At 32.6% G+C, this 23,637-nt stretch overlaps 3 protein-coding genes across 6 annotated transcripts; all 3 read left to right on the top strand.

Moving 5' to 3' along the window:
- Positions 1-1,141: 1,141 nt before the first annotated feature.
- On the top strand, positions 1,142-10,883 carry LOC100305373 (MAPK). Of its 2 annotated transcripts, NM_001251280.1 has the most exons (11): positions 1,142-1,224; positions 5,185-5,236; positions 6,646-7,054; positions 7,422-7,549; positions 7,686-7,745; positions 7,977-8,006; positions 8,285-8,440; positions 8,680-8,825; positions 9,016-9,117; positions 9,943-10,100; positions 10,188-10,624. In NM_001251280.1, exons 1-11 carry the CDS (start codon positions 1,142-1,144, stop codon positions 10,622-10,624), a joined length of 1,761 nt encoding a protein of 586 aa, NP_001238209.1. The 2 variants fall into 2 exon arrangements, with proteins under 2 accessions (NP_001238209.1, XP_006595489.1); XM_006595426.4 differs by lacking the exons at positions 1,142-1,224; positions 7,977-8,006 and adding an exon at positions 8,025-8,174 and having other exon boundaries at positions 5,024-5,525; positions 8,680-8,891; positions 10,188-10,883.
- A 4,325-nt stretch (positions 10,884-15,208) lies between these two features.
- Positions 15,209-16,322, top strand: LOC100817215 (transcription factor PAR1). Its single transcript, XM_006595690.4, has one exon. The coding sequence runs from the start codon at positions 15,646-15,648 to the stop codon at positions 16,063-16,065; it is 420 nt and encodes a 139-aa protein (XP_006595753.1). The 5' UTR covers positions 15,209-15,645; the 3' UTR covers positions 16,066-16,322.
- Positions 16,323-20,513: 4,191 nt separating this feature from the next.
- Positions 20,514-22,455, top strand: LOC100814031 (peroxisomal and mitochondrial division factor 2). Of its 3 annotated transcripts, none has more exons than XM_041009200.1 (2): positions 20,514-20,714; positions 21,100-22,455. In XM_041009200.1, exon 2 carries the CDS (start codon positions 21,108-21,110, stop codon positions 22,047-22,049), a length of 942 nt encoding a protein of 313 aa, XP_040865134.1. In that variant the 5' UTR covers positions 20,514-20,714; positions 21,100-21,107; the 3' UTR covers positions 22,050-22,455. The 3 variants fall into 3 exon arrangements, with proteins under 3 accessions (XP_040865134.1, XP_040865133.1, XP_003545158.1); XM_041009199.1 differs by having other exon boundaries at positions 20,555-20,699; XM_003545110.4 differs by having other exon boundaries at positions 20,688-20,840.
- Positions 22,456-23,637: the final 1,182 nt, after the last annotated feature.

Genomic DNA, 23,637 nt, shown 5'->3' with positions numbered 1-23,637 from the left:
TTATAAGAATTTAATTAAAATATAGTAATAGTATATTTTCTTATTTATTATCTAGTCAGTGTCATATATGATAATATTATTTTTATAATAATTATTTTAAAAATTATATTTAAGATAATTTTTAATTAATAGTGTTATTCTTTTGTACAGGCAACTTATTAAAACTAAACTCCTTTTATAATAAATAATTATTTATATTCTACTTAGTGTTTATAGTTATTAAAATAAAAAAAAATTATTCGTGGAGGTCTAGGAAATCCGAATTAGTGATGTTGAATTACCTAATATAATGACCTTAACTAAATCCATAAATAAAACAAATATATATACTTTTAACCATTTCATTTTTTGTGGCTAAATGTGACTATCATCCATAAGTTGGAATAGAATTATACAAAAAAATATATATACACTTTGAAAAACTATATTATATTAAAAATTTAAATTAGGAAAATGCAAGCAGACACGAAAACTGGTTAAGAAAATAAAATAGAAAACTTTATTAAAATTATACAAAAAAAAAATCCTTTCTGTTTCAGATAATTCTTGATTTTAGTAAATAAAAAAGAACAAATAGTAACCAATAATCTTAAAATATTATTAAAAAATGTGTTGTTAATACACCCTTAACATAATTTTGAATATATTCTTCCGCGTTGGTTCATGAGTCCAGATAGCGTGAACGCGAAACACGCGTTGCACGTGCTACGTTGCGTAAGCATGCTCATGCTGTTCCCCACTTTAATATTGCTAAAATTTACAGCAAATTAAAGTATGTACGTAGATATTCAATTAAAATTGAGCAAATCAATAATGTATTCCACATTTCCGCTACTAAATGCTACTCCGTATCACATCAAGGAGCAAACTATTTAATGTTTTATTTTTTATAACTCTCAATGCTATAACTAAAATTATGTTTGCTTGGAGTATAATTTTCGTGGAAAATGCTAAAAAATTGTCAATGAAATGGTTATAGGTCTTTTAACATAATTATTGTAGATAATTGTTGTAACAGATAGTAAACTTATTATATATCATAATTTATGATTAAATGATAATATAATTTTTTTATATATAAATCATTTACTCTTTAAAATTTTCAATCAAAAATAAAAATCGGAGTGAGATGATGCAGACCATGCATATTGGAACTCCTACACGCACGTCCCCAACTTCTGAGTCACCAATTCTTAAAATGGACGATGCCCACAAGGCCACAACGTTCATGACATTAATGAGGATCGATATGGCATCTCACCATTTTGATAATTTTTTTTTTGTATTTTTTTACTTTTTTATGGTACATTTTTTATAGGTACAGTATATTATTTTACATATTATTAATATTTTTTTAGTACTATCATTTAAATATATAATTTTGAACTTTTTTTTTTCATTTCTATGATATATGATTGCTAATAGGTTCATCACAGATCAATATCATTCTTTTGCGTTTGTATTATTAATGTCTTATTAGAAGAAAAGGACATATTTATAAAATGGTATATTTTCATTTCAAAGATATCATTGTGTTTGTACTATTAATGTTTTATTACAAGAAAAAGACGTGTTTAAATGGTATATTATCATTTCAAATATTTCTTTTTCAACATGAAGTCATATTTTACACAGAAATTCATCATATATTTTACACTTTGAATAATGGCCGTTCAGAAAATTGAATAGCGACAAATTTTAGTATATGTTAAATCCTTGGTCAATTTTGAAACGTTAATTGAAAGCATAATACACAATTTTTCGCTTCCATTTACGGCATCTAAACAAACTACATTTTTCAGAATAATGCTCAGTTCTATAAAACGATAAAATGCATACACACTAATGCAACTGTTTTGTGGGAAATAACTTTTCATCTTCAACTATTTTTCTATGGTTTGTACTGTTAAAATTTGGTGATTGAGCAGCTTAAAAAGCACTTCGTAATCCAATTTCCAACAAGCAGTATGCCACTATGTTATACACACACACACAAAAACAAAAAAAAAACTACGTTGAAATTAACTTTAGCTACAGATTAAAGAGAGCAGACGACAGACAAAATAGAACTAATTTTATATATTAATCTCGACCACTTGGTTGTTGAGTAGATTTTTTATTTTTTTTTATCTGATTGAGTAGATAATCTCGTATATCATTGTTTTGATTTTTGAAAACGATTCACTCTGTCTCTGTTGAATGTATTGATAAGTCCTGTGGTTAATTAGGATGCTTGGTATTGTTGTGTAAGTAGAGTAAGTGTAAAGGAAAAGAAAGGTCGAAGTCTGAGTATTAGTATTACGAAATGTGTATTTGTCATGCAATTTCTGCAAATATAATGCAGCTTAGGTTTAGGATCATACGGGGAACAGAAAAAAGGGGTGACAATAATTGATGTACTTGTATAAAACAAACATCTTCTTGATTTGATTTATTCATTATGTTTTTATGCTCAATGAATCTCTAGGGATATGTGTAAACAAAGTCACATTCTTCCTATGTGACGTGATTTTTTTTAAGAAGCCTTTAAAGTGTACTTTTAATCTGCATTATTATTCGGCCACCCTGTGAACTGCACTGACTTTAATTAATAACAGTGAATTTTAACTAATGCAGTAAAATAAAAATAAAAACACGTATTATATTAGATTATTTTTACATCATCTAGTATCGTATAAAATTATTTGTTCTAAAGAAAAAGAGTAAAGAACTCTTTTATTCCTCAATATATAAATAATTCGCAATCTAATATATGAAAAATAAAAAATTCTGATTTAATTCTTTAATGTCTAAAATGTGCGATAATACCTTTTGTCATATGTTAATATCAAATTGATTTATGAAATTTAGAATTTAACTTCAAATTGATTATTTAACATTATAATTTAATATTAAAATAATCTTATAAAACTTAATAACTAATATGAAACTGTTCTAATTTTTGTATATTTAAGAACTAATTCAATATTTTTCATGTTTTAAAGACTAAATTACCAATAATTTATGAATCCGGAGATCAAAATGGTCATTAACTTTAAAAAGTATTCCCTACCTTTTGTTATAAAGACACCTTGGATTAGCTTAAAAGAAGTAATAATAAGTCAATATGATACTAATAAATAAAAGCAAATAAAAATAAAAATAAACATCAATATAAAAGATAAGGTATTATTATATTTTATATCTTTTGGCATGCTTTATTATATGTAATATGTTTAGTAATTGAAGATCTTGATTTTCTTTAGTAAATATTACAAATTAAAATTGGTTTATTTTTACTTGTGAAATTGTAATATATAATTGATCATGAAAAAATATTGGTCTTGATAGAAAAAAAAACATGAGACAAAGTTTACGCTTAATTTTTGTTTATAGAAATAACGAACACTAGAAGTGAAAATTGTTATCTTTAGAATTCAATAGACAATTGTTTGGTTTTGTGGTGAACTTTCAAAAAGCGTGTAAAATATGTCTTGTTATTGTTACTAACAATACTAACACCAATAATATTTACTCTTAATTCCTTAACAAAATGTCTTGTTTCATTTCAAAGACAATAAAAAAAAACATTCATATTTCTCGTGAGCATCGAAAGAACACTTTTTTTCCAAAACGATTGATAATCAAGAAGTCCAAAGCATTTCATATTATTTAGAAATTTAGTTGTTTACTAATTAGATTGAATATCAATATCTTTATCAACTTAATTTCCATATTGAATCAGAATTGAGATATACTTTCTCATCACCAGGAAATAATGATATATATGACATACTTGTTAATTGAACTTAATACTCTCAATATAGGAGTCAAATATTGCTTTAACCTAAAAGTAATCAATATTAGCGGTGTTTTTATCAAATTTGGATTAGTAAACTTTACTAAATCCTCAATTGAACTTTCTCACTTCTGAACCAACAAACTTTCGGAAATGTTAATATCAGCTTCACCATCCTCGTAGTTCCTAATTTTTCATCACCCAAAACTAGAATCCAATTAGCAAACTCTTTAACCTTTGTTTTATATTCAAAGTTACAACCACTATAAAATCACGTATTTTGTACTGAGTTAAACACTTTGTAATATATTTCCATAATTTAGAAGAGTTAATAATTGTCAATAGAATTTTCACTTTGTTTACATTTGGAATACCTAGCAAGATATATTTAAAAATTATAATCATCAAAAATCATATAATTATATTCTTTTAATTTCAGCTAATTTATTGAATATTTTAAGATGAATAAATTTAATTCTAACCTAGTATAAGTACATAGTCTTAAGTTTAGGATCATAATATAAGCAAGCAAGTGGACAAGTTATAATTTAGTTTTAACTATAGTTTTGGTTTTCTAATTTGGATTATTTATTTTCTCATTCTTTTGGATTATTTACAATTTTAGTTTCCTAAAGTTTTAAAAGCTAATTAGGCCTCTTATTTTTAAAATTGAACACAAAATTTATTTATTGATTTTCTTCTAAAAAAGAACCATATTAATTTTCTTTATAATTTTTTAACCAATTTTTTTTGGGTTCATAATGAACTTGATACATAAAATAAAAGACTCCGGATTAATTGACACTAAATATCTCACTTATACCACTTAATACTTTTATGTAAAATACAAAATTAAATAATCTCATTATTAGATTAATTTTTATAATTTTTTTATAAAATATATTAAATTTATAAAAAAATCATGTTAATTAATTCATCGTAATAATTAAAACAAGTGACAATAAATATTATAGAATTTTTTTAAAAAAATGCTATATTGAAAATTTTAAATTAAAAAAAATATATGGTAAGTATGTTGAAAGTTGAAACCTGACACGTGTTTGGCACATTCCCTGTGCCATGTAAGTTGGAGAGGGGACAGACAGGTAATTCCACAACAGTATCTGCCACCTTACTTCGTCACCTGTCTTTCGGAACCTGAAATCACGAAACCACCCTCCACACTTTCTCAAAATACCAAATACGCCCCTTCGGTATAATAAGAATCCCATATCCGTATCTCACAAGCGAATGCGAAGGAGAGAGAGAGAAGAGCCACCCTTTCTTACAATAAACAACAACTCATTCTTTCAAGGCTTCAACAAGAGAAACTTTCATAGTTTTTCACTCCTTCTCCCAGTGTCGGTGTGCTCTTCTTCTGGGGCATTCGTTTTTTGCTTCTTCAGCTCCAACTTCACACGCGCTTTTGGTGGAAGAAGCTTCACTGGGATCACTATGGTGGGTGTGTGAGAGAGGGATTACGGATTAGTGAGTTTTTGTCACTAAGTTAGAGCTATGTCGTTTCATGATTGATGGGTGGTAGCAGTTTGGTGTTGGGATTAAAGGTGGGGCTTTATTTGGATTCTGTGTTTGTTGAAGGAGCTGGGGTAGGTGGGGCGAATGTGCTTGAGTTTTTTTTTTAAACCAAAATTGAAACTTACCTTTCTATGAGTTTCTTCTGTTTCGTATTGGTGGCTTAATTTGGAGTAGCTGTTGCCTCAGAATGCAGCAAGATCAGAGAAAAAAGGTGAATTTGTTGTTTGTTCTCCTCATTTCCAAGCATTACTCTAATTAATTGCTATACAAAAATAATTACTTTTTCAAGCTTTTCTCTGTGCTGAATGAATAAGGAAGGTGCCCTTTTTTGGTACTAAGCTGAGTTTAACCGAATGAATTATAAAAATAAAATCTTGTCTTGTTTAGTGTTGGTGGGTTACTACTTGCTACCGAGAATTTTAGATTACATAAGTCACAGTGTGGGAGTGAGGTTCTGCTAAGTTGTTGGTTCCATGGGGCTGTGTTATGATGTTAGTTAGCTCTCTCCTAATGTTTAATCCATCACATGACACCATTTATTTCCCCCACGTGACATTTGGTTGACAAGATCTTTATTATTTTCACCATTTTTTTGGGGGGGTCTAATGTGTTGATGAAATTTGCATGATGCTTCTTTGAACTGGTTAGATGGCATTCCTAGGGTTGATCTTCCATCCCAATCAACCCACCCTTTTGCTTTTCTTTGTTTCTACGTATTCTGAAATGTGTCTTGCACGCTTTAGGTGCGTTGTACGAGATTGACTCTCCGAAATAAACGTTGGTGAATGACAAGAAATGATGATTTGGCAAAGAAAAAAAAAATCGTCTTAAAATGAATATTGGTTTGCCATAAGAATTGTGATGTGTTGAGTGGTTTTAAGTGCTGTATTTCCCCCTTCTTTTGGCTTTGTTAAGCTGGGGAGTGAAACGTTGTATGGTGACAATGTGTTTCTTTATGTTTATTTTTGTTATTTTTCTTGTGTTAGTCCAATCTATGCAGACATGATCAGATTACTGCAAATCTAATTTCTACTCTCTTTCTTTGAGTCTATGATTCTTCAATACTGAGTTTCATAATGTAAATTCTATTGCACACACAAATTTTGTGTTATGTGTATTAAGCTTATGATGGGTCATGGATTCCGAGATATAAATTAATTTCCCTTGTAACACAGCAAAGAAAGATTATTTATTATTTTAATTTCTATTTATCAATTATGAAAATTTGTTTCCCAATTGGTGCTTTAGCTTGATTTATTAACATTTCTAGATTATCAAATTTGGGCTTGCCTGATTTTCCTTTGCGGATTACTTTAATATCTTTGTTACAGGGCTCAATGGAGATGGAATTTTTCTCCGATTATGGCGATGTCAGCAGGTACAAAATTCAAGAGGTCATTGGAAAAGGAAGCTATGGTGTTGTTTGTTCAGCTATTGACACTCATACTGGCGAAAAAGTAGCAATTAAAAAGATTCATGATATCTTTGAGCATGTATCTGATGCTGCGCGTATTCTGCGTGAGATAAAGTTGCTTAGACTTCTTCGACATCCTGATATTGTTGAAATTAAGCATGTTATGCTGCCTCCTTCTAGGAGGGACTTTAAAGATATTTATGTTGTTTTTGAGCTCATGGAGTCTGATCTGCATCAAGTCATTAAAGCCAATGATGACCTAACAAAAGAGCACTATCAATTTTTTCTTTACCAGTTACTTCGAGCATTGAAGTATATTCACACTGGTATTCTTCAATATTTGATAGTTACTTGTTCATGAATATCTTCTTTTAATGTGCATTGTGTTGTTAGTGACTATAGCTTGTTTTCTCTCTACAATGAAATGTAATTGAAATTGTGTCATTCCTTAGCTTTTTTCTTACAAAGATGTCAGGATCATCTATATTTTTTTCTCTAACTATTGCTGTTGTTGACTTTTTTTTGCACCTCATTCCTGGATCTCCTTAAACTTGTATAGTACTTTTATGGTTTTGCCAAAATGTTTTTCTTATTCATTTGTCCTTTTTATATTTTACTTTGTCTATTTATCAACATAAGGTTGCTGGCATCAATGTCAATATTGCTCACCAATTACATTTCAACACATTGCAGCAAATGTCTATCATCGAGACTTGAAGCCAAAGAATATACTAGCCAATGCAAACTGTAAACTTAAAATATGTGATTTTGGGTTAGCTAGAGTTGCTTTCAATGACACACCAACAACTGTGTTTTGGACGGTATTCCATCCCAACATTTTCTCTGTTTGTTTTGTACCTTTTCAACAGCTTTGCTAGATTTTTTGCTCCCTCATATAAAAGATATTGGTAACATAGGGGCTGATGTTTTCTTGCTTACTTAAATACATTTCTATAGGATTATGTTGCTACAAGGTGGTATAGAGCACCAGAACTCTGTGGATCATTTTACTCAAGGGTATGGCTTTTTCAAGATTTTCAGATATCATATAAGTGGTAGAGAACCTAATTATGCATAGTCTTGACTCACACCATACCTAATTCATGCTCATTAGTTTTGTGTGTAGAAATTGCATATCAACCCATGATACATGCTTTCTGTTATCTTCTTTCTCATCAATAACTAAAAGTAAGACCCAAGACCAATCTGTTATTTATTCTTAATCCACTGGTTTTCTGTTTCTATTAGTTTTATTTTGTGTCTGCTGATGAGCTAACGGTAAGGTACTGACTGCAGTATACTCCAGCAATTGACATTTGGAGTATAGGTTGCATCTTTGCTGAAGTATTAATAGGAAAGCCTCTTTTCCCTGGGAAAAACGTTGTCCATCAGTTGGATCTGATGACAGATTTGCTTGGCACTCCCTCGCTGGATACTATATCCAAGGTAGTTTCTTTTTTTCTCTTTAGAGGGAAAACTGCTTGTATTTTCTTAACTAAGTTTCACTAACATCATTGTTTGGCTGGTTTACAATTTTGAATCTGTGTTGGATGCAGGTACGCAATGATAAGGCACGGAGATACCTAACTAGTATGAGGAAAAAGCAGCCTATACCATTTGCACAAAAATTTCCTAATGCAGACCCTTTAGCACTACGACTACTGGAAAGGTTGCTCGCCTTTGATCCAAAAGATCGGCCTACTGCTGAAGAGGTTTTTATATTGTTCTCTATTTCTTACGTGTGTGTGTGTGTGTTGAAAAATCATTCTACTCAGATAATTAACTGCTTCTTGAGCTTATGCTTTTTCTTTGGAGTTTGGAGAATACAACAACAACAACGCCTGATCCCACTAGGTGGGGTCGGCTAGTTTGGAGAATAGAAATGTATAATTGATGTGCAACAATATGTGACTTCCTTGCTTTAGAATTCTGAAGGATTTGACATTTTCAGGCATTAGCTGATCCTTACTTCAAGGGACTTTCAAAGATTGAGAGGGAACCTTCCTGCCAGCCTATTACAAAAATGGAGTTTGAATTCGAAAGGAGAAGAGTCACAAAGGAAGAAATTGGAGAGTTAATTTTCCGTGAGATTCTAGAGTACCATCCTCAATTATTGAAAGACTACATAAATGGAACAGAGAGAACTAATTTTCTTTATCCAAGGTTTTTATTTTTGGTTTATTGATTTATACTTCAACTGTTTATCTTCTTTTCCTTAATATTTTTAATTCATATGTTCTACTCTATTATTCTCTCCTTACCCTTTATTGGTGCATATTCTTCACAGTGCTGTTGATCAGTTCAAACAGCAGTTTTCTCATCTCGAGGAAAATGGTGGTAAAAGTTATCCAATTATGCCACTTGAAAGAAAGCATGCATCACTTCCAAGGTAATTCACTAATGTAGTAGTATCTCATTGGTTTCACTTGTCATTGGTTGTAATCATAGGTTGTTAACAATAGGTTACTTTGATTGTATTATATTTAAGATATCTCTTCATTAGATATAACCAGTTTTTTAAAACAATAACCGGTTATGTCAAATCATAACAGGTTGTACAAATTTGGTTTTGGTTATGGTTATGATAACAACTTGTAGTCTGGTTATTTAGTAGTTATGGTTATGGTTACTTGAATAACCAAATCATGAACAGCGTTAGACATAACTCAATCCCACAAAACTCACTTGTAAGGTGAGGATTATCCAAACTTTATAACCTCCATTTACATCATATCTCTAGTTGATACTAAATACACCCCTTCAAAGCTGCAATTAAGGCAGGTCAAGGATGACCGCAATTAAGATGACTTTCCAACAGTTTTTACATAGCGTAATACAGTATCAAAGTGGTGTTTACACCTTGTAGTTAAATGTTGAGATCTTACATTGACTAGAGACATGGATTAGTAGTGAAGTCTAAGGGTTGTATATACCCTTCACTTCAAACCCGCTGTTGATATTTATTTGAGCCATGTTTTATATTGCTGCTAATTACTTTCTATGTGCCCTTTTTCTTAATTCATTTCCCCACTATCCTATTTATCTGCTCTTTGAATGTCTCAGCATGGCATGAGATGAAATCGACCAAAATAATCCACATCTTCTCCTGGCTGCATTTGCTGTTACAACTGTTTCATTCATAGGGAGCCTAATCAGATTACATCACACTGAACTTTTGTTTGTTTGCTTTCCTCTTTTTTGGAATCATTGACAGGTCAACAATGGTACATTCAAATATGGTACCCTCGAAAGAGCAATCAAACATTGCTTCCTGCATAAACCGGCAGACAACTGGGGAATTTAATAATAATTCCAGGGATACAGAAAGTCCTGCGCCAAGGTCTATTCCGGGTCTGCAAAAATTTTCACAAGGTATGTGATTGTTATCAATTATCATCATGCCTTTGTTTAGTTTGTATGCATTATTAGTAATCAATAAGCTAACATTCTTGTATTCAGCAAAACCTGGAAAAGTTGTTGGGCCAGTGATTCCATACGAATATGCAAGTGTTGTCAAGGGTACATATGATCCAAGGACATTTATGAGAGGTTCTGTTCTTCCTTCTCAACCTATCCTCCCTACGAATCATTATCAACGATCAACCTCTGGAAAACAAGAAAGGTCAGCAACAGAAGCTGACAAGGGTGTATCTTTACAATCAAAACTTGCTCAGCAATGTGGTGTGAATGCCAAAATAGCACCAGACACAGCTATCAATATTGACACCAACCCTTTTTTCATGACACGAGCAGGAGTGAACAAGATAGAGCAGGATGACCGAATAGCCATTGAGACAAAGTTGCTGCAGTCAAAGGCTCATCAATATGGTGGGATTAGTACCACTGCTCATAGAAAGGTTGGACCTGTTCAGTATGGCATGACAAGGTTGTTCTAGAAGAATGTTGTCTTGTGAATAGTTTGGCCAGGTGGAGCAATCCTTGTGGAGAATAAGAAAAGGTTCTTCATAGTGGAGAAGTAGCAGTCTCTGGTGGTGCTTTGTGTAAGACGATGATGATGACATGAGTTAGTGCTTCCCCAGAAAGAGCCAGCTTTCTCTGGGCAAACCTTGTAAACATTGGTTTCAGTTATCAATAAACTGTACAACCGAATTTGAGTCCTATCTTGTAATTCAATCCACACATTCCTTTGCTCAAGATAATTTTTTTTTTTAAAAAAATTTTCCTGCAATAACTATTTTCCAAGTAGAAATAAATAAATCAGACTGGTACGTGTACTACTGTACGAGTAAAAATGTGGATAATGTAAAGTGTTTTTATGCGGGTTATACACACCGGATACAAAGGAGTTTCATTGTTTAACCATAGTGTTTTTAACCACCTTTGGCCATTATAAAAACAGATTCCTCACGAGTTTCTTTAACAACTGGATTCCATTTAAAATTTTATCAAATGGTTCAAATGCTACCAAATTTTCCTCACCTAGGCACAGTAACAATTTATCCTTGAAAGTAGGTTTGGTGCTTGCATAATTTCCTTCTATTTAGGTTTTTTATTTTGAAAGAAGAAAAATACCTCATTGTTTTATTGGAATCAAACCCCAAACAAATAGTTTGAGCATTGGACCGAATACGACATCACAGTATTCATATGATTTTAAAAATTTGAACGGACATGTGCCCACCTTCACCCCTCATGGAGCCACATTGGCCTTCCATGTGGAGGAAGTTACTGTAGCTACCTTTTGGAAGCTCTATCTAATAGCTAGCTATACTGGATAAGATTAACTTTTATGTGGAGGCTAGCTTTTAGAATGTACAACCACTTGTAAGTTGTAACTCTTGTTTTTTCCTACTTCTTACTTTAGAATAGTTAAAATGCTAATGGTGGAAAGTGTGATGCAAAGAGACTTGTTTAGGTTGTTACTAACCTATCAGAAAACCTGGTGGAACACTCTTATAATGTTGCATTGCAATTTGCAGCCCGTATAATAGAATTGAAGAAAAAAAAAGAAAAAAAAGAGCCACAAGATTGGCTCTAAAATGTACTGTAACATTGTTTGTTGATTTACATTGATCATTAATTTAAGGTCATACATTAAAAACATTAAAAAGAATGACCTAGAAAATGAGGTAAATCCGAAATTGAGACAATGCATTTGAATGATCTGGTCGCTTGTTTATTGTTTGGCATTTACTGCATATGCAAGCTGCAGACAACGCGGGGCTCACCAATAAAAGTCTGAGTCAGTTCATGTGCTGATCATTAAGTTATTAACAGGTTGAGAAAAATCGTCATTCCTCCCTCTCTACAAGACCAACTGTGAATATTCCTCACCAGCTGCATGCATTTAGTTTTCCTTTTCCTTTTTCTAAACCTAATTGCTGATATTGTTGCAATAAGTTTTGCTCCAGTGATTTTTTTTTTTTCCATTTATTTTTCCTTTCCTTGTTTGAACCTTTGTGGTGCCATCATGCCTGCCTAGTTCATTTATATTCATAGAATTTTCTCTAATTAAAGATGATTAATTCAATGTTTGGTTATCATCATTCACTATATGATTAAATAAGTTAAATGGTATCAACACGGGTTAGGCCTATAGAGATGGAATAGAGTCTTGTAATATGACTAATCAAAGTTTAAGTTTTCATGTTTAGTATCTGACCAACGGTTCTTTAAATAAGATTGTTTCTAACAAAAATACACGTGATTAGAAAAAAGTCAAGTTAGTTAATATTCATGATTATAAATGTTAAACATTTATTATGTGTATTCTTTTGTGTTTTATATATCAATGTCCTCCGTGACCTACTAGGAGGGGAAATAATGGAAAAATGTCATTAGGTATCCCTAGAGGCCTACCATGTGAGAGCTTCATTTGATTGCACAGTAAGATGATTTTGGAGATCTTAATAAGTCCAAAGGATGAATAGATAACGGAGAAAGAAGGTCTGTTAAAAAATTGTGAACAGAAACAAAACTCAGGTAGGAGGATGTCCACACATTTGCAGTTAGAAGAGATGCATGATATTGAATTATAATAGCTCTCTCATCAATGATATGTGCCAAAGCAAAGCAAGGCCCCTATGTAACAATTTGATTTCAATTTTCGTACAAGAAATGGTGGTACGGACCCCCATTACCCTCCAGAACAAAATTAAAAGAATTATGAAGGATTGAAAAAAAGTGTGGCATTAAAAAAAATGGGTGGTGTAGTGTGTGAATGTGACAAGAACAGAGGGATCCGAGTGGGTCTGAGCACATGGAGTCCCATATGCCCAACACAACCAAATCTCTCATACAATCTCCATGACCCAATCCGCCGATTGGTTTCCTTCTTGGAAACACCACCACCTCCCCTCTCTCATTCTCCACCACACTCTCTCAGGGCCACACCACTCACTAATTACCGACACCCTCACCAAAGCTGCAACCTCAATCACTCCCAAATTAACTAACATATATCTCCATCAATCTTCTTTTCACTCTCTCATCACCATTACAACACCATCTAGTGTGTCCAATTTTTAATCTACCATTTATCTTATAATGTTGTGTTTAATTTATTCTTCCCAGTATTTCTTAATTTGTTGAATGCTCATATAATCATATTATAAATCAATTTTATAATGTCGTTTAATTCCGTATTATCATTCAAATTATTTCAAAATAATTATTTTAAAAGTTAATAAATTTATCATTTATAAAATGATGTATAACTTAAATACAAATAATAAATGGCTATAAAAAAATTTGTGTTGTTTCTCTCTCTCATTTGGGTGAAAAATAGTTAGTATAATTTACTTTTTTACAAATATCTCAAGTTTTCATCACCGTTCACTTCTTTCGTCCTTTTATTTCTGTTTTCTTTATTTTTTTACTCACGATCAATGATTTTTGTTTTAAGGAGTATTAGGAACATACCTTTAAATATATTCTCTCTAATTAGTCAAAATTTATTGAAAACTATAAAATTAGAAGAAAAAATGATTAAATATAACATAAGACTCATAAAATCTAAATATTTTTAACAAATTTAAACCCATTAAAGAAAGAGGGTTAAAAAGAATGTAATAAAAAACTTGTTTCTATTATTTCTCTTTTTTGTTTTACACAGTGACTCGATTTTTATATGTGTTCTGTTAAATTTATTATCTGTGCAACATTTTTTTTTATTGAAAAAAGCCCTATCATTCAAGGCAGTTGATACCTTTCATTTCAGATTATTGAATTTTTTTTTACAGGCATTTATTATTATGGATACGATATAATCAATCATTTAATAAACACATTGTAGTCATGTTTCTTCTGTTTTCTCTTTAATTAAGGGAGTGACATATTTTTATACGAAAATGCCACTTAAATGCGAACTTAACTTCTTTATCCACAAAACCAACTTGTCCTAAATTAGCTAAGCAAGGAGTATTTGATTTCCTTAAATTCCCAAGTTGTTAGTTTAATAGGGTTGGGATTGATATGGTTCTAGCAATTTACATGATTAATTTGGCCTAAAAGGGTTAGAAGGGGGGGTGGGGTTGTGGGGCTCAAGGTGGGGTCACTAGAAAGTAAACACGTGGCAGTCATGCGAAGGGTGGTGATGGAGATCATATGGCATATGAATGAAAGAGAAGAGAGTGGAGAGGCACATGGGTGGGTGTTAAGTTCAAGGAATTCATGTGAGCACATGTGCTTTCTCCCCTTTGTTTTGTGTCCTGTGGGACCATTTTTTATGCTCTCACATCTCCACTCCACAGCTCACAAATCCTTAACGGGGTTGCATTTGCAGTCACTTGTAACCTTTATACTTTCACCTTTACCTCCACCATTCTATCTCTCTCTCTCTCTCTCCAAAATCCTCTTTTGAATCTTACTAGTTAAGAATCCTTAAAATCTAATGCCCATAGATATTTTATAGACTATTAGCAAGATGCATGTGTTTAGTATGTTATAATTGATCATAAATATCCCATTAGTGCATCTAAGATGCCACTTTCCTGTGATCTTGCAACACCCTCTAAAATCTATGGAAATAGTAATTGTTTGATTCCTTAAAAAAATTTAGTTTAACATATTTTTATTAATAATCATTAGAATACTATGATATTTTTATTCCAACCTCCAAGGAAGAAAACAATAAGCAATGATAAAGTAACATAATACTTTAATTTTATTATAAATTTTTTATACTATAACCTTATTAAAAATATTTTTAATATAATTTTTAAATAATTATTATAAAGATAAAATTTAGATACAAATCTATAAGTGTTATTTGGTTTTTTTTAATCAAAATTAAAGTTTCACTTCTATAATTCTTGTAACAAAGGATTCTGCATTAGATAAAATTTAGATGCGGGCTCGTTTAAGTTTTATTTCGGTAATACACAGTAATGTTTAATGACATTCTTTATTATGCAGATTATCAAAATTAAACTCTAATTTGATAACAAATTAAAAACATCAACAGGATTTATGATATTGCATTTAAATTTTGTTTGTTATAAAGACAAAACTATTATAAATTTTGAATATATTATAAAAATAAACAAATTCGTGACAAGATAAGAAAGTAGAAAATAACTTAAAAAATAAACAAATACCTAACATGATAGTAAAATTTGAATGTATTTAGTGGTAGCATAGCATTAAGAAAAGGAGAGAATTTAAAAGGGGAAAGGTAAAAAAATTGATGAGGGGGTGTTTGGTGTGGAGCGTGAAGGCCACCTCATTGCTCCAATCCAAAACTTGGGGGCTGCTTCTTCTTCTTCTTTGTGTTGTGAGGCCAAAACCAGTGGGACCAGCTTCGTTGGCATTGACATTTCTAGAGCTCAACAATAATTTAACATCTTCCTCCTTCCCTCCCTCGCACACAAGACAACCACACCTCATATAACTCCCTCACACATTAATCTCCCTTCTCTCTCTCTCTCTCTCCCACACATCACATTACTACAACTACATGCCATCACCATCATCCATGGAACAAGAAGATAACACTATCATACCCACATTCCTCAGAAAACCTGCAGAAGACCAGAACAACAACAACTCTCCCACCCCTTCTCACAAGTCTTTGCATGTTTTCCGCCGCAGCAGGAGGCGGTGGAGGAAGGAAGTGGCAGTGAAAGATGCTGTGCAAGAAGAAGAAGATGAAGAAAAAGAAGAAGGAGAAGATGGGGGTGATGACAGAGAAGAGATAGAGAGGAAGATTCATGCATTACAGAGGATTGTGCCTGGTGGTGAGTCTTTAGGTGTGGACAAGCTCTTTGATGAAACTGCTGGCTATATTCTTGCTTTGCAGTACCAAGTCAAAGCCTTGAGGGCTCTCACTGGTTTCTTTGAGAAGTTGGAGAAGGAGAAAACAAAGTTTGGAGGTTGATGATGAACATCAACGTGAGATGATGAATGAATGAATATAATCCATGGTGATGACCATGATGGATTATGGAAGCAAGCAAGCAGCCTAGGTTAGGTCCTTTTGGTTTTTCCCACAGACCCCCATTAGTTAGAATTTTTATTTTTCTTCTTTTAATTTTTATGTTTTCCTTTGTTGTACTTTTGGAAGTTGGGATCAAGGAAAATGTTTATCCCATGATCGATGTTCTTAGATTTTTAATTTTTAATTTTTTTTTTGAAGTTCTCACCAGTTCTTTCTTTCTTTCTCACTGTGTTATTATTTTTTTTTTCCATGACTTTATCTATATATCTTCTTGAAAGTTGATATATTCTTACGCCGCAGATTAGTGTTACAGAAGGAGTTATTGATTTTGGGTAACTGTTGTAGGAATCTTATTAACCTGCTTCATGATCTGGAGTGGAGTAAAGTTAGAGTGGATGCAAGTGTATGACACATTATGGTGTGGCTTCGATGTACGTGGGCTGTGACAGGGTTTATTTTTGGTTCATCTTGGTCCAGTGGGCCACCCCTATTGGGTCTTGAAATCTGGATGAGATCAGACGTTTTCTAAAGTAACATGGCACATACACATGTTGTCATTGGTCACTTTCTCTTTTATTTTGTTGTGAAAACTTTGCTTTGGAGATTTTGGAATAGGGTTGTTTGACTTTTTTGGCAGTTAGCCATTACTACCACGATAACTTAGACTTAGAATGCGGTATACAGAAAAGAAAAAAAAAAAGACAGCACCCCCCACTTGAAGGGTTGTAAACTTCACATGGCTTTTTCTCATCCGAGGATGACATGATCTTCCATAATTTAAGGTAAAAAGGTACACATTGGCGATGATAGTGTTAGCCGAATCTTGTACAGCCATTAATTTGTTGGAGATGCATCACTCTTAACCTTCTTGATTCTTACCCTATGCATGTATTTCAAAGATGGAACATAGCTTATAAATAACAACAAGAGTCACTAACTTTAATATGTTTGCTTGCATTTTTAGTGGTAGGAAAAGCAGCTCACTTTCTTTCAAAGTTAACAATCACTGCTTAAAAAAAAAGAAAAAAATTTATTCAATCAGTAAAATTGATACAACAAAAAAAAGTTGTTTCCTTTAATTTTAGAATATATTGTACATATAGTATAATATATAATGTCAAATTTTCCATGTTTAAATACAGAAATTTTATTAAAAAGGAAAGAAATGCAAGTAAAAAATTGTGGGCATAATAATAAATAATACCTTTAGTCCTATATATATAAGAAAAAAGTGATAATATATATTATCACTTATTTCTTATAAATAAGACCGAACGTATAATGAGATAAAACCGAGGCTGCTATGAGCAATGTAGCTACAACTACTACTGCACAGGCACTCCCACTACAGCCACTGTTTTGGAGATCCAACAGAACACCACACTCTGGCAATCAAATTCCAGCATGCTTTTGCTGAAACCCATCTGCATTCTCCAATTGCAAACTTCCTGGAACAGTCACAATCACAGCCACAGCCACCAAATTTTTTGAGACCGAATCATGATAAAGCTTATCACGTAGGCAAAACTTAACTTGGGCCTGTGACATTGTGAACAACAACAATATGTATCCATCATAGCACAGAAAGCATGCATGCAGCATCAACATTCAACATTGACAACATGCATGAGTTATCTAACTTCTAGGTGGCTGACTATTTCTCATCTGCATAGCCACCAAATTTATCTCCAAAGAGTATATATATATATATATATATATATATATATATATATATATATATATATATACAATAACCACCACCAGTATTGTAACGCCACATTCACTGATGAAACAACATTATAAAGCTTTGCTCATGTACAATTCAAATGAATTGGCAGGCAGGGGAGAAATTTGCCCACATCTCTTCTTATATGATGTCAATGTCACTTCATCTACAGAATAAACTTGTGATACCAAAATCATGTTAACGGTAATTTTTAACTAAATAATAATATAGAACTATTTTATATTATCAATATATCAATTATTAACACATTCTTATGTAATTTTGTATTTAAAAATTAAATTTTATTATAAAATTTAATAAAATTAAACATTAATTATTTTTGTTTTAAATACAAACAGTACTCCTGTTGAATGTATTGAAAATTATCAGGTAAAAAATAATAATTAAAAGAGAAACATTAATTTTTAAAAAATCAAGTGATATATCATTTTAACAAAAATGATGGAAAATGAGGTTAAAAAACAAGACAAATAAGTTTTGTTTTGGTTACTAAGGAGGGCTGAAGCCCCCCAATGATTTTTTTTTTTTTTTAAATCTTACGTGATAGGTCGCAATAAATATAAAACCATTCCTTGGATGCACTCAATATATGTTGGATAACCTGGGGTTGAGACTAGAGACCTCTTGGGTTGGGGATGAAATAGTCGCAGACGTAGAGGACTAAGTCCAATTTATATTTACTATTTTATATTAGAATTAGTTTTCTTATATGGCATAAATATTTTTAAATTCAAATAAAATACAATTAAAAATATATAAAAAAATATAAATTACTCATGTATTAGCACACAGAAATTTCAAACGTTAGAATTACTCAAGTATATAGTTATTATTATTGTTTTTTTTTTAGTTTCGTAATATAGTTATTGTCGAACAAAAATTTAACCGTTTGAATAAATATTGCAAGTCTATATTAATATATAGTAAGATATATTAAAAAGAAAATACTACAAGAAAATAAGAAAAAATCACACAAATTTATTTATCATGGTTAGACTCCTCATGTTTAAATTTATAATCTAGTTACATGTTCTCTAGTCAACTCAAACTTTCCCTTCAAATGATTGTGGCCTCTTCTCCACTTAAAGTGGTGTCTCCCAAGGTTGAGTGTTTATTTTTTTAATCTCAATAACTCCTATTAGATATAAGAAAGTTTTCTTCTCTTAAATAGTTAAATTTCTTTAGATTTTTTTTTTACTCTTATGTCTCATTGTGACTCTGGATCTATAGTATATTGATTTATATAGTTCTTAGTGATTTTATTATTGTCTTTTGAAATAGGATTCTATAGTTCTTAGTATTGAGTACTAATATCATTTATTACTTTGGTCGCTGTTGAAATAATTGGTCACACTCCGTCAATGGTTACATTTCTTCTCTTCTGGCCACCACCTTCACCCAACCTTTCTCCCATTCTTTTTCTAGGCATCACTTTCATCCCCTTTATTTTTTAGTTATGTGTTTCTCTATGTACCCTTCTCTTTGACTCTATCTTTTTTTCCCATCACATTTCTTCCTTTCAACTAAACTTGTTACTACCATCTTTTGCAATTGTATCCAAACTAAAGTTACTTAGGCAACACTTCCCTACTCAAATTTATTATTTTTTTATGAGGTCTTCTACAGAGCACTACTTTACTCAGGTTAGTTGTGACTTATTTTGGGCCAACTCAGTTTGAATTGTTGTTGGACAAGTGTCGATATAAAAGAAATAACAAAAGAAAAGAAATAAGTGTAGAAAATCTTAGACTCTATTAAGGTTTGTTTGTAATGGGAGGATGTGATTACCATGCATGTTTTGTTATGTTCATAGTTTGCTAATATGTTTATCTATTTAGCTTTGAGCGTGTTTGATTTGGTAACGTATATTTGTTGTACACTTCTTTAGCATCCTATATATAATCTTGTAAGTGTCTTTGGACATTTTCAACTAATGATCATTTGAAAAAAAAAAAAAAAAAAGAGCAGTGGCTATTGTGAGTTGCCTGTCATTTGTCCCTTTCTAAGCTAACCTTTCACAAGTATTTGCACTTAAAAGAGGGTGTAAGGCGCTAATCTTGTTACAAATATTAGTTGAGTGGTATTGGCAAAGGAATGCAAATTTCAACCTCTAAATTGATACAATTAATCTACCCAAATGATTTTAGGCATGCTTTACCTTCTTACCTTATGGGTGGTGATTGTTATTGTATTATGTTTAAGAAACATGTGTGGTTGATTGCCCAATCTCTATAGAGTTAAGTTTGCATATATTGCATGATTGACAATTGTGACTTTGTTTTGTATGTCTATCTATATCATGATATTTGAAAATGTGAAATATTGTGTATGCTATTAATATATTAATATATGAAGTAAATAATAATTTGATTTGTTATCATTATTCTTCCTCATTATGTATAATTATATGATTTTCTTTTAATGAGCTTTACCTTGTATGTTTTCTTTTTGTTTGACTGTTTTAACGAGCTTAACCTTGTATTCTTTTTAAAGATATGATATTATGTAGAAATGAAATTGAGGTCATTCTCTACAATCTCAATGCACACCCACTATAGGTTTGTTTTTAGTTTTATTTATTTATTATTGATTATTGATTGATACATGACATATATAAACAAACAAATGGTGTAACATTCTTATGCTAAATATCTCTGAGTGTTGGAATTTGGAAGTGTTTTCAAATCCGAACATAAAAAATGAAAATGGAATTACCCGATCGAATTTGACATGGTGGCGCACCCATCACGGAGAAGATAATTTCAAATCTGAACCGTCGGTTGATTCTAATCAGACTTTCTGAGCACCTCCTTTTGTGAAGGAAAAGGTGAAAACGAAAATGGTAAAGTTAAAATACCACTCAAAACCCTAGTCACACCCATTTCATAAAACAAAGCTCTTCCTTTGTCACTTTCCTGGAAAATTTATCTTCCGTTTTCTCGCTGACACCACCGCACACTCTCACTCTGTACTGTCCTTACCTTACTCTTGCTCTTTGCTTTTGCTTCTGCTTCATAAGAATATACCTCAACAATTATTTATTCATTTGTTTTCTTTTTTGTTTACTTCCTTGTATAATTTGATTCACGGACCGTTAATCAGCTACTTCGAGCTTATAATTACAATCCATTTTCATTCTTATTTTTATTATTATTTTCCGCGGTGCAATTTCGATTTCTGGCTTAATTTACCGCTTTCGGTGTTTGCGTTTTTTCGTTGTTTGGCAGAATCAACCATGGCGGACGAAGGTGTTGCCAACGGCGGCGGCGTCGACGATCAGTACGGCGAGGAATCGGCGACTAAGATCGCGGCGTTGCAACGCGAGCGCGACGAGTTGGTGAGCGAAAACGTGGCGAGGAAGGAGGAGATCAAGAAGCTGACGGCGGAGCTCGACGGATTGAGGAGCGACGGTGCAGATAAGAGCGAGAAGATCGAAGAGCTGCAGAGAGAAGTGGAGCAGTCGCGCGATGCTGCGAAAGCGACGGAGGTTATCGCCGCAAGGGCGGCGGACCTGGAGACGGAGGTGGCTAGGCTGCACCACGATATGGTATCAGAAATGACTGCGGCGGAGGAGGCGAGGGCAGATGCCGCCGAATTGAGGAAGGTTTTTGGGGAGAAAGAGTCTAGGGTTGAGTCTCTGGAAAATGAATTGGCAGGATTGAAGAAGGTGAAGGCTGAGAGTGACGTTAGGGTTAGGGATTTGGAGAGGAAAATTGGAGTTTTGGAGACTAAGGAAATTGAGGAAAGGAACAAGAGGATTAGGTTTGAGGAGGAGACTAGGGATAAGATTGATGAAAAGGAGAGGGAAATTAAGGGTTACAGACAGAAGGTTGAGGAATTGGAGAAGGTTGCTGCAGAGAAAAAAACTGAATTGGATGAGTTGGTTAAGCAGAAATTAAGGTTGGAGGAGGCACTTAGAGAATCTGAGGAGAAAGTGACTGGTCTGGAATCGAGTATTCTTCAATTGCGCAAGGAAGCAAAGGAAGCTGAGAGGGTGATCATATCGCTGAATGAGAAGGCGGTGGAGACCGTTGAGTCAATCGATAGAGGTTTAAATGGTGTACACAGTGAAGGGAAGGGATTGAAGTTGCAGTGGCCAGTGGTGGCAGCAGGGTCTACAGGAGCTGTTGTTGCAGCTGCTGCTGTAATCTACGTGTGCTATGGGAAACGGAGGTGATTTTCTGTCTCACCGGAGAGTGATGAAGGAGTGAGGGGAATTTGAACTGGAGGAAGTTCTAGAGGTTAGACATACCAGGTCTTTAGTAGTCATAGATATGCTGCTGCAATTTTGTTTGTCACAAAATAATGCTCCTTGTCTGGCTTTTGTTTTTGAAGCCTGTTAATTTTTTGCTCATGTCGAAGTTGGCATACTACTTGTTTGGTTGTTAGTTGCTTATTACGAGTATCAAATCATTGTGTGTTGGATTTAATAAATAGGCTGCAAAATTGAGATTACTTGTTTCTTTGTGTTTAGTTTGATCCTTGTTAGCCTGGAGGATAAACAATGTCACTGATGTTAGTTTAAGGCGGCACTTGGTATCACTTCTTGTCAATCTATTCAATTTCTAAAGTTGATTTCTGAATCCATGTTCATTTTCACAGCATGTCTTTGAATATAGAACCCACCTGGTGAATTATTTGATGTTTCAGGATTAGATGATATCACTGATTTATTGTTGTTGTTGTTATTGACTTTTGTCTTGCAATGTGGTCAGAGAGAGATGTTTTTTCGGGTATTGTTCTTTTTTTTCCCATGCTTATAGCCTATTTGTCGTAATTGTATTCAGAAGAATTTGTATTTGGTTGAATGTTTTTTTCAGTTGTAGTTGTAGGTGGTGGTGGGTTTGGAGTTTGCAAGCGTTGGCTTGCATTGCATTCCTTTCTTTCCACCTTTTAATAGTTTCTGTTAAGTTGACTAGTACTATTAACCTTTTGCTTTAATTTAAAGAGACACAAGGGTCTATTTCGTGAATTTGAAGATCAATGTCAAACAAGTTGTGTCGACTGCTATGCTAACGTTAGATAGATACTATTACTAAGCTATTGCTGACATAACTTGATAGATACTAAGCTATTGTTTAACTGCTTAGGAGGCGAAATTTCGTGAAGCCGTGCATTTTTGTTGGAATTTATCTTTCGTTTCTTAAGTGAGGAACAAAGAATTTTTTGTGGTTTTCCAACTTCAATTTTTATTAACATCGAATCCACCTAATGCGTTAATGTTGTTTATGCGCGAAGAAAGTCTGTTTATATAAATCAACTTAATCTTTAATTTGATTCTGATTTGTAAAAATCTCAACTATTATGCAGTGTTGGAAGAACCCGGCGCGAGCTGCAACCAAATTCAACAAAATGATTTATTATCGGTTAGAAAAATGGTTCCCGCTTTAAAGAGCTTAACGTTTTATCTTGTTTAAAATTAAAGGTGTAAGTAAGCTCAATCAAGTAATAACTGGGTTAAACTTTTTTTGGTACTACATAATAACTTGCTTAAATATAAAATGAAATTGATTTTTTAAGGCGAACTAAAAAGTCAATTTCCCAAAAGAATAAAAAAGAAAAATTAGCCACTATAAGTTGCATGATATTCAGGTAGAAATAGCTTTTTCCGAGCACACATATAGTATGGCATCTATTTTGTAGGGTCATTACTCATTACCAGTGTCACTTTTATAAAGTCAGAGTGCATCAGCTTTCATTTAAAAATAAATTATCCTTGATATTCAGCTTTGGATTCGTAAGACTGTGTGGTAAGCAAAAAGCGT

The sequence above is a fragment of the Glycine max genome, chromosome 14 (assembly GCF_000004515.6).
Source record: "Glycine max cultivar Williams 82 chromosome 14, Glycine_max_v4.0, whole genome shotgun sequence".
NCBI lineage: Eukaryota > Viridiplantae > Streptophyta > Magnoliopsida > Fabales > Fabaceae > Glycine > Glycine max.
Note: the sequence above shows the minus strand (reverse complement) of the source record. Positions and strands in the feature narration are given on the sequence as shown.

What these genes read in the sequence shown, in the direction of transcription:
- LOC100305373 (XM_006595426.4), top strand. Translation starts at nt 5,502, where the DNA reads ATGCAGCAAGATCAGAGAAAAAAG. An exon ending in ATTGAAGTATATTCACACTG is followed by an intron (nt 7,055 to 7,421) that starts GTATTCTTCAAT and finishes AACACATTGCAG; the next exon opens with CAAATGTCTATCATCGAGAC. An exon ending in TCTGCAAAAATTTTCACAAG is followed by an intron (nt 10,101 to 10,187) that starts GTATGTGATTGT and finishes TCTTGTATTCAG; the next exon opens with CAAAACCTGGAAAAGTTGTT.
- LOC100817215 (XM_006595690.4), top strand. Translation starts at nt 15,646, where the DNA reads ATGCCATCACCATCATCCATGGAACAAGAAGATAACACTATCATACCC.
- LOC100814031 (XM_041009200.1), top strand. Translation starts at nt 21,108, where the DNA reads ATGGCGGACGAAGGTGTTGCCAACGGCGGCGGCGTCGACGATCAGTAC.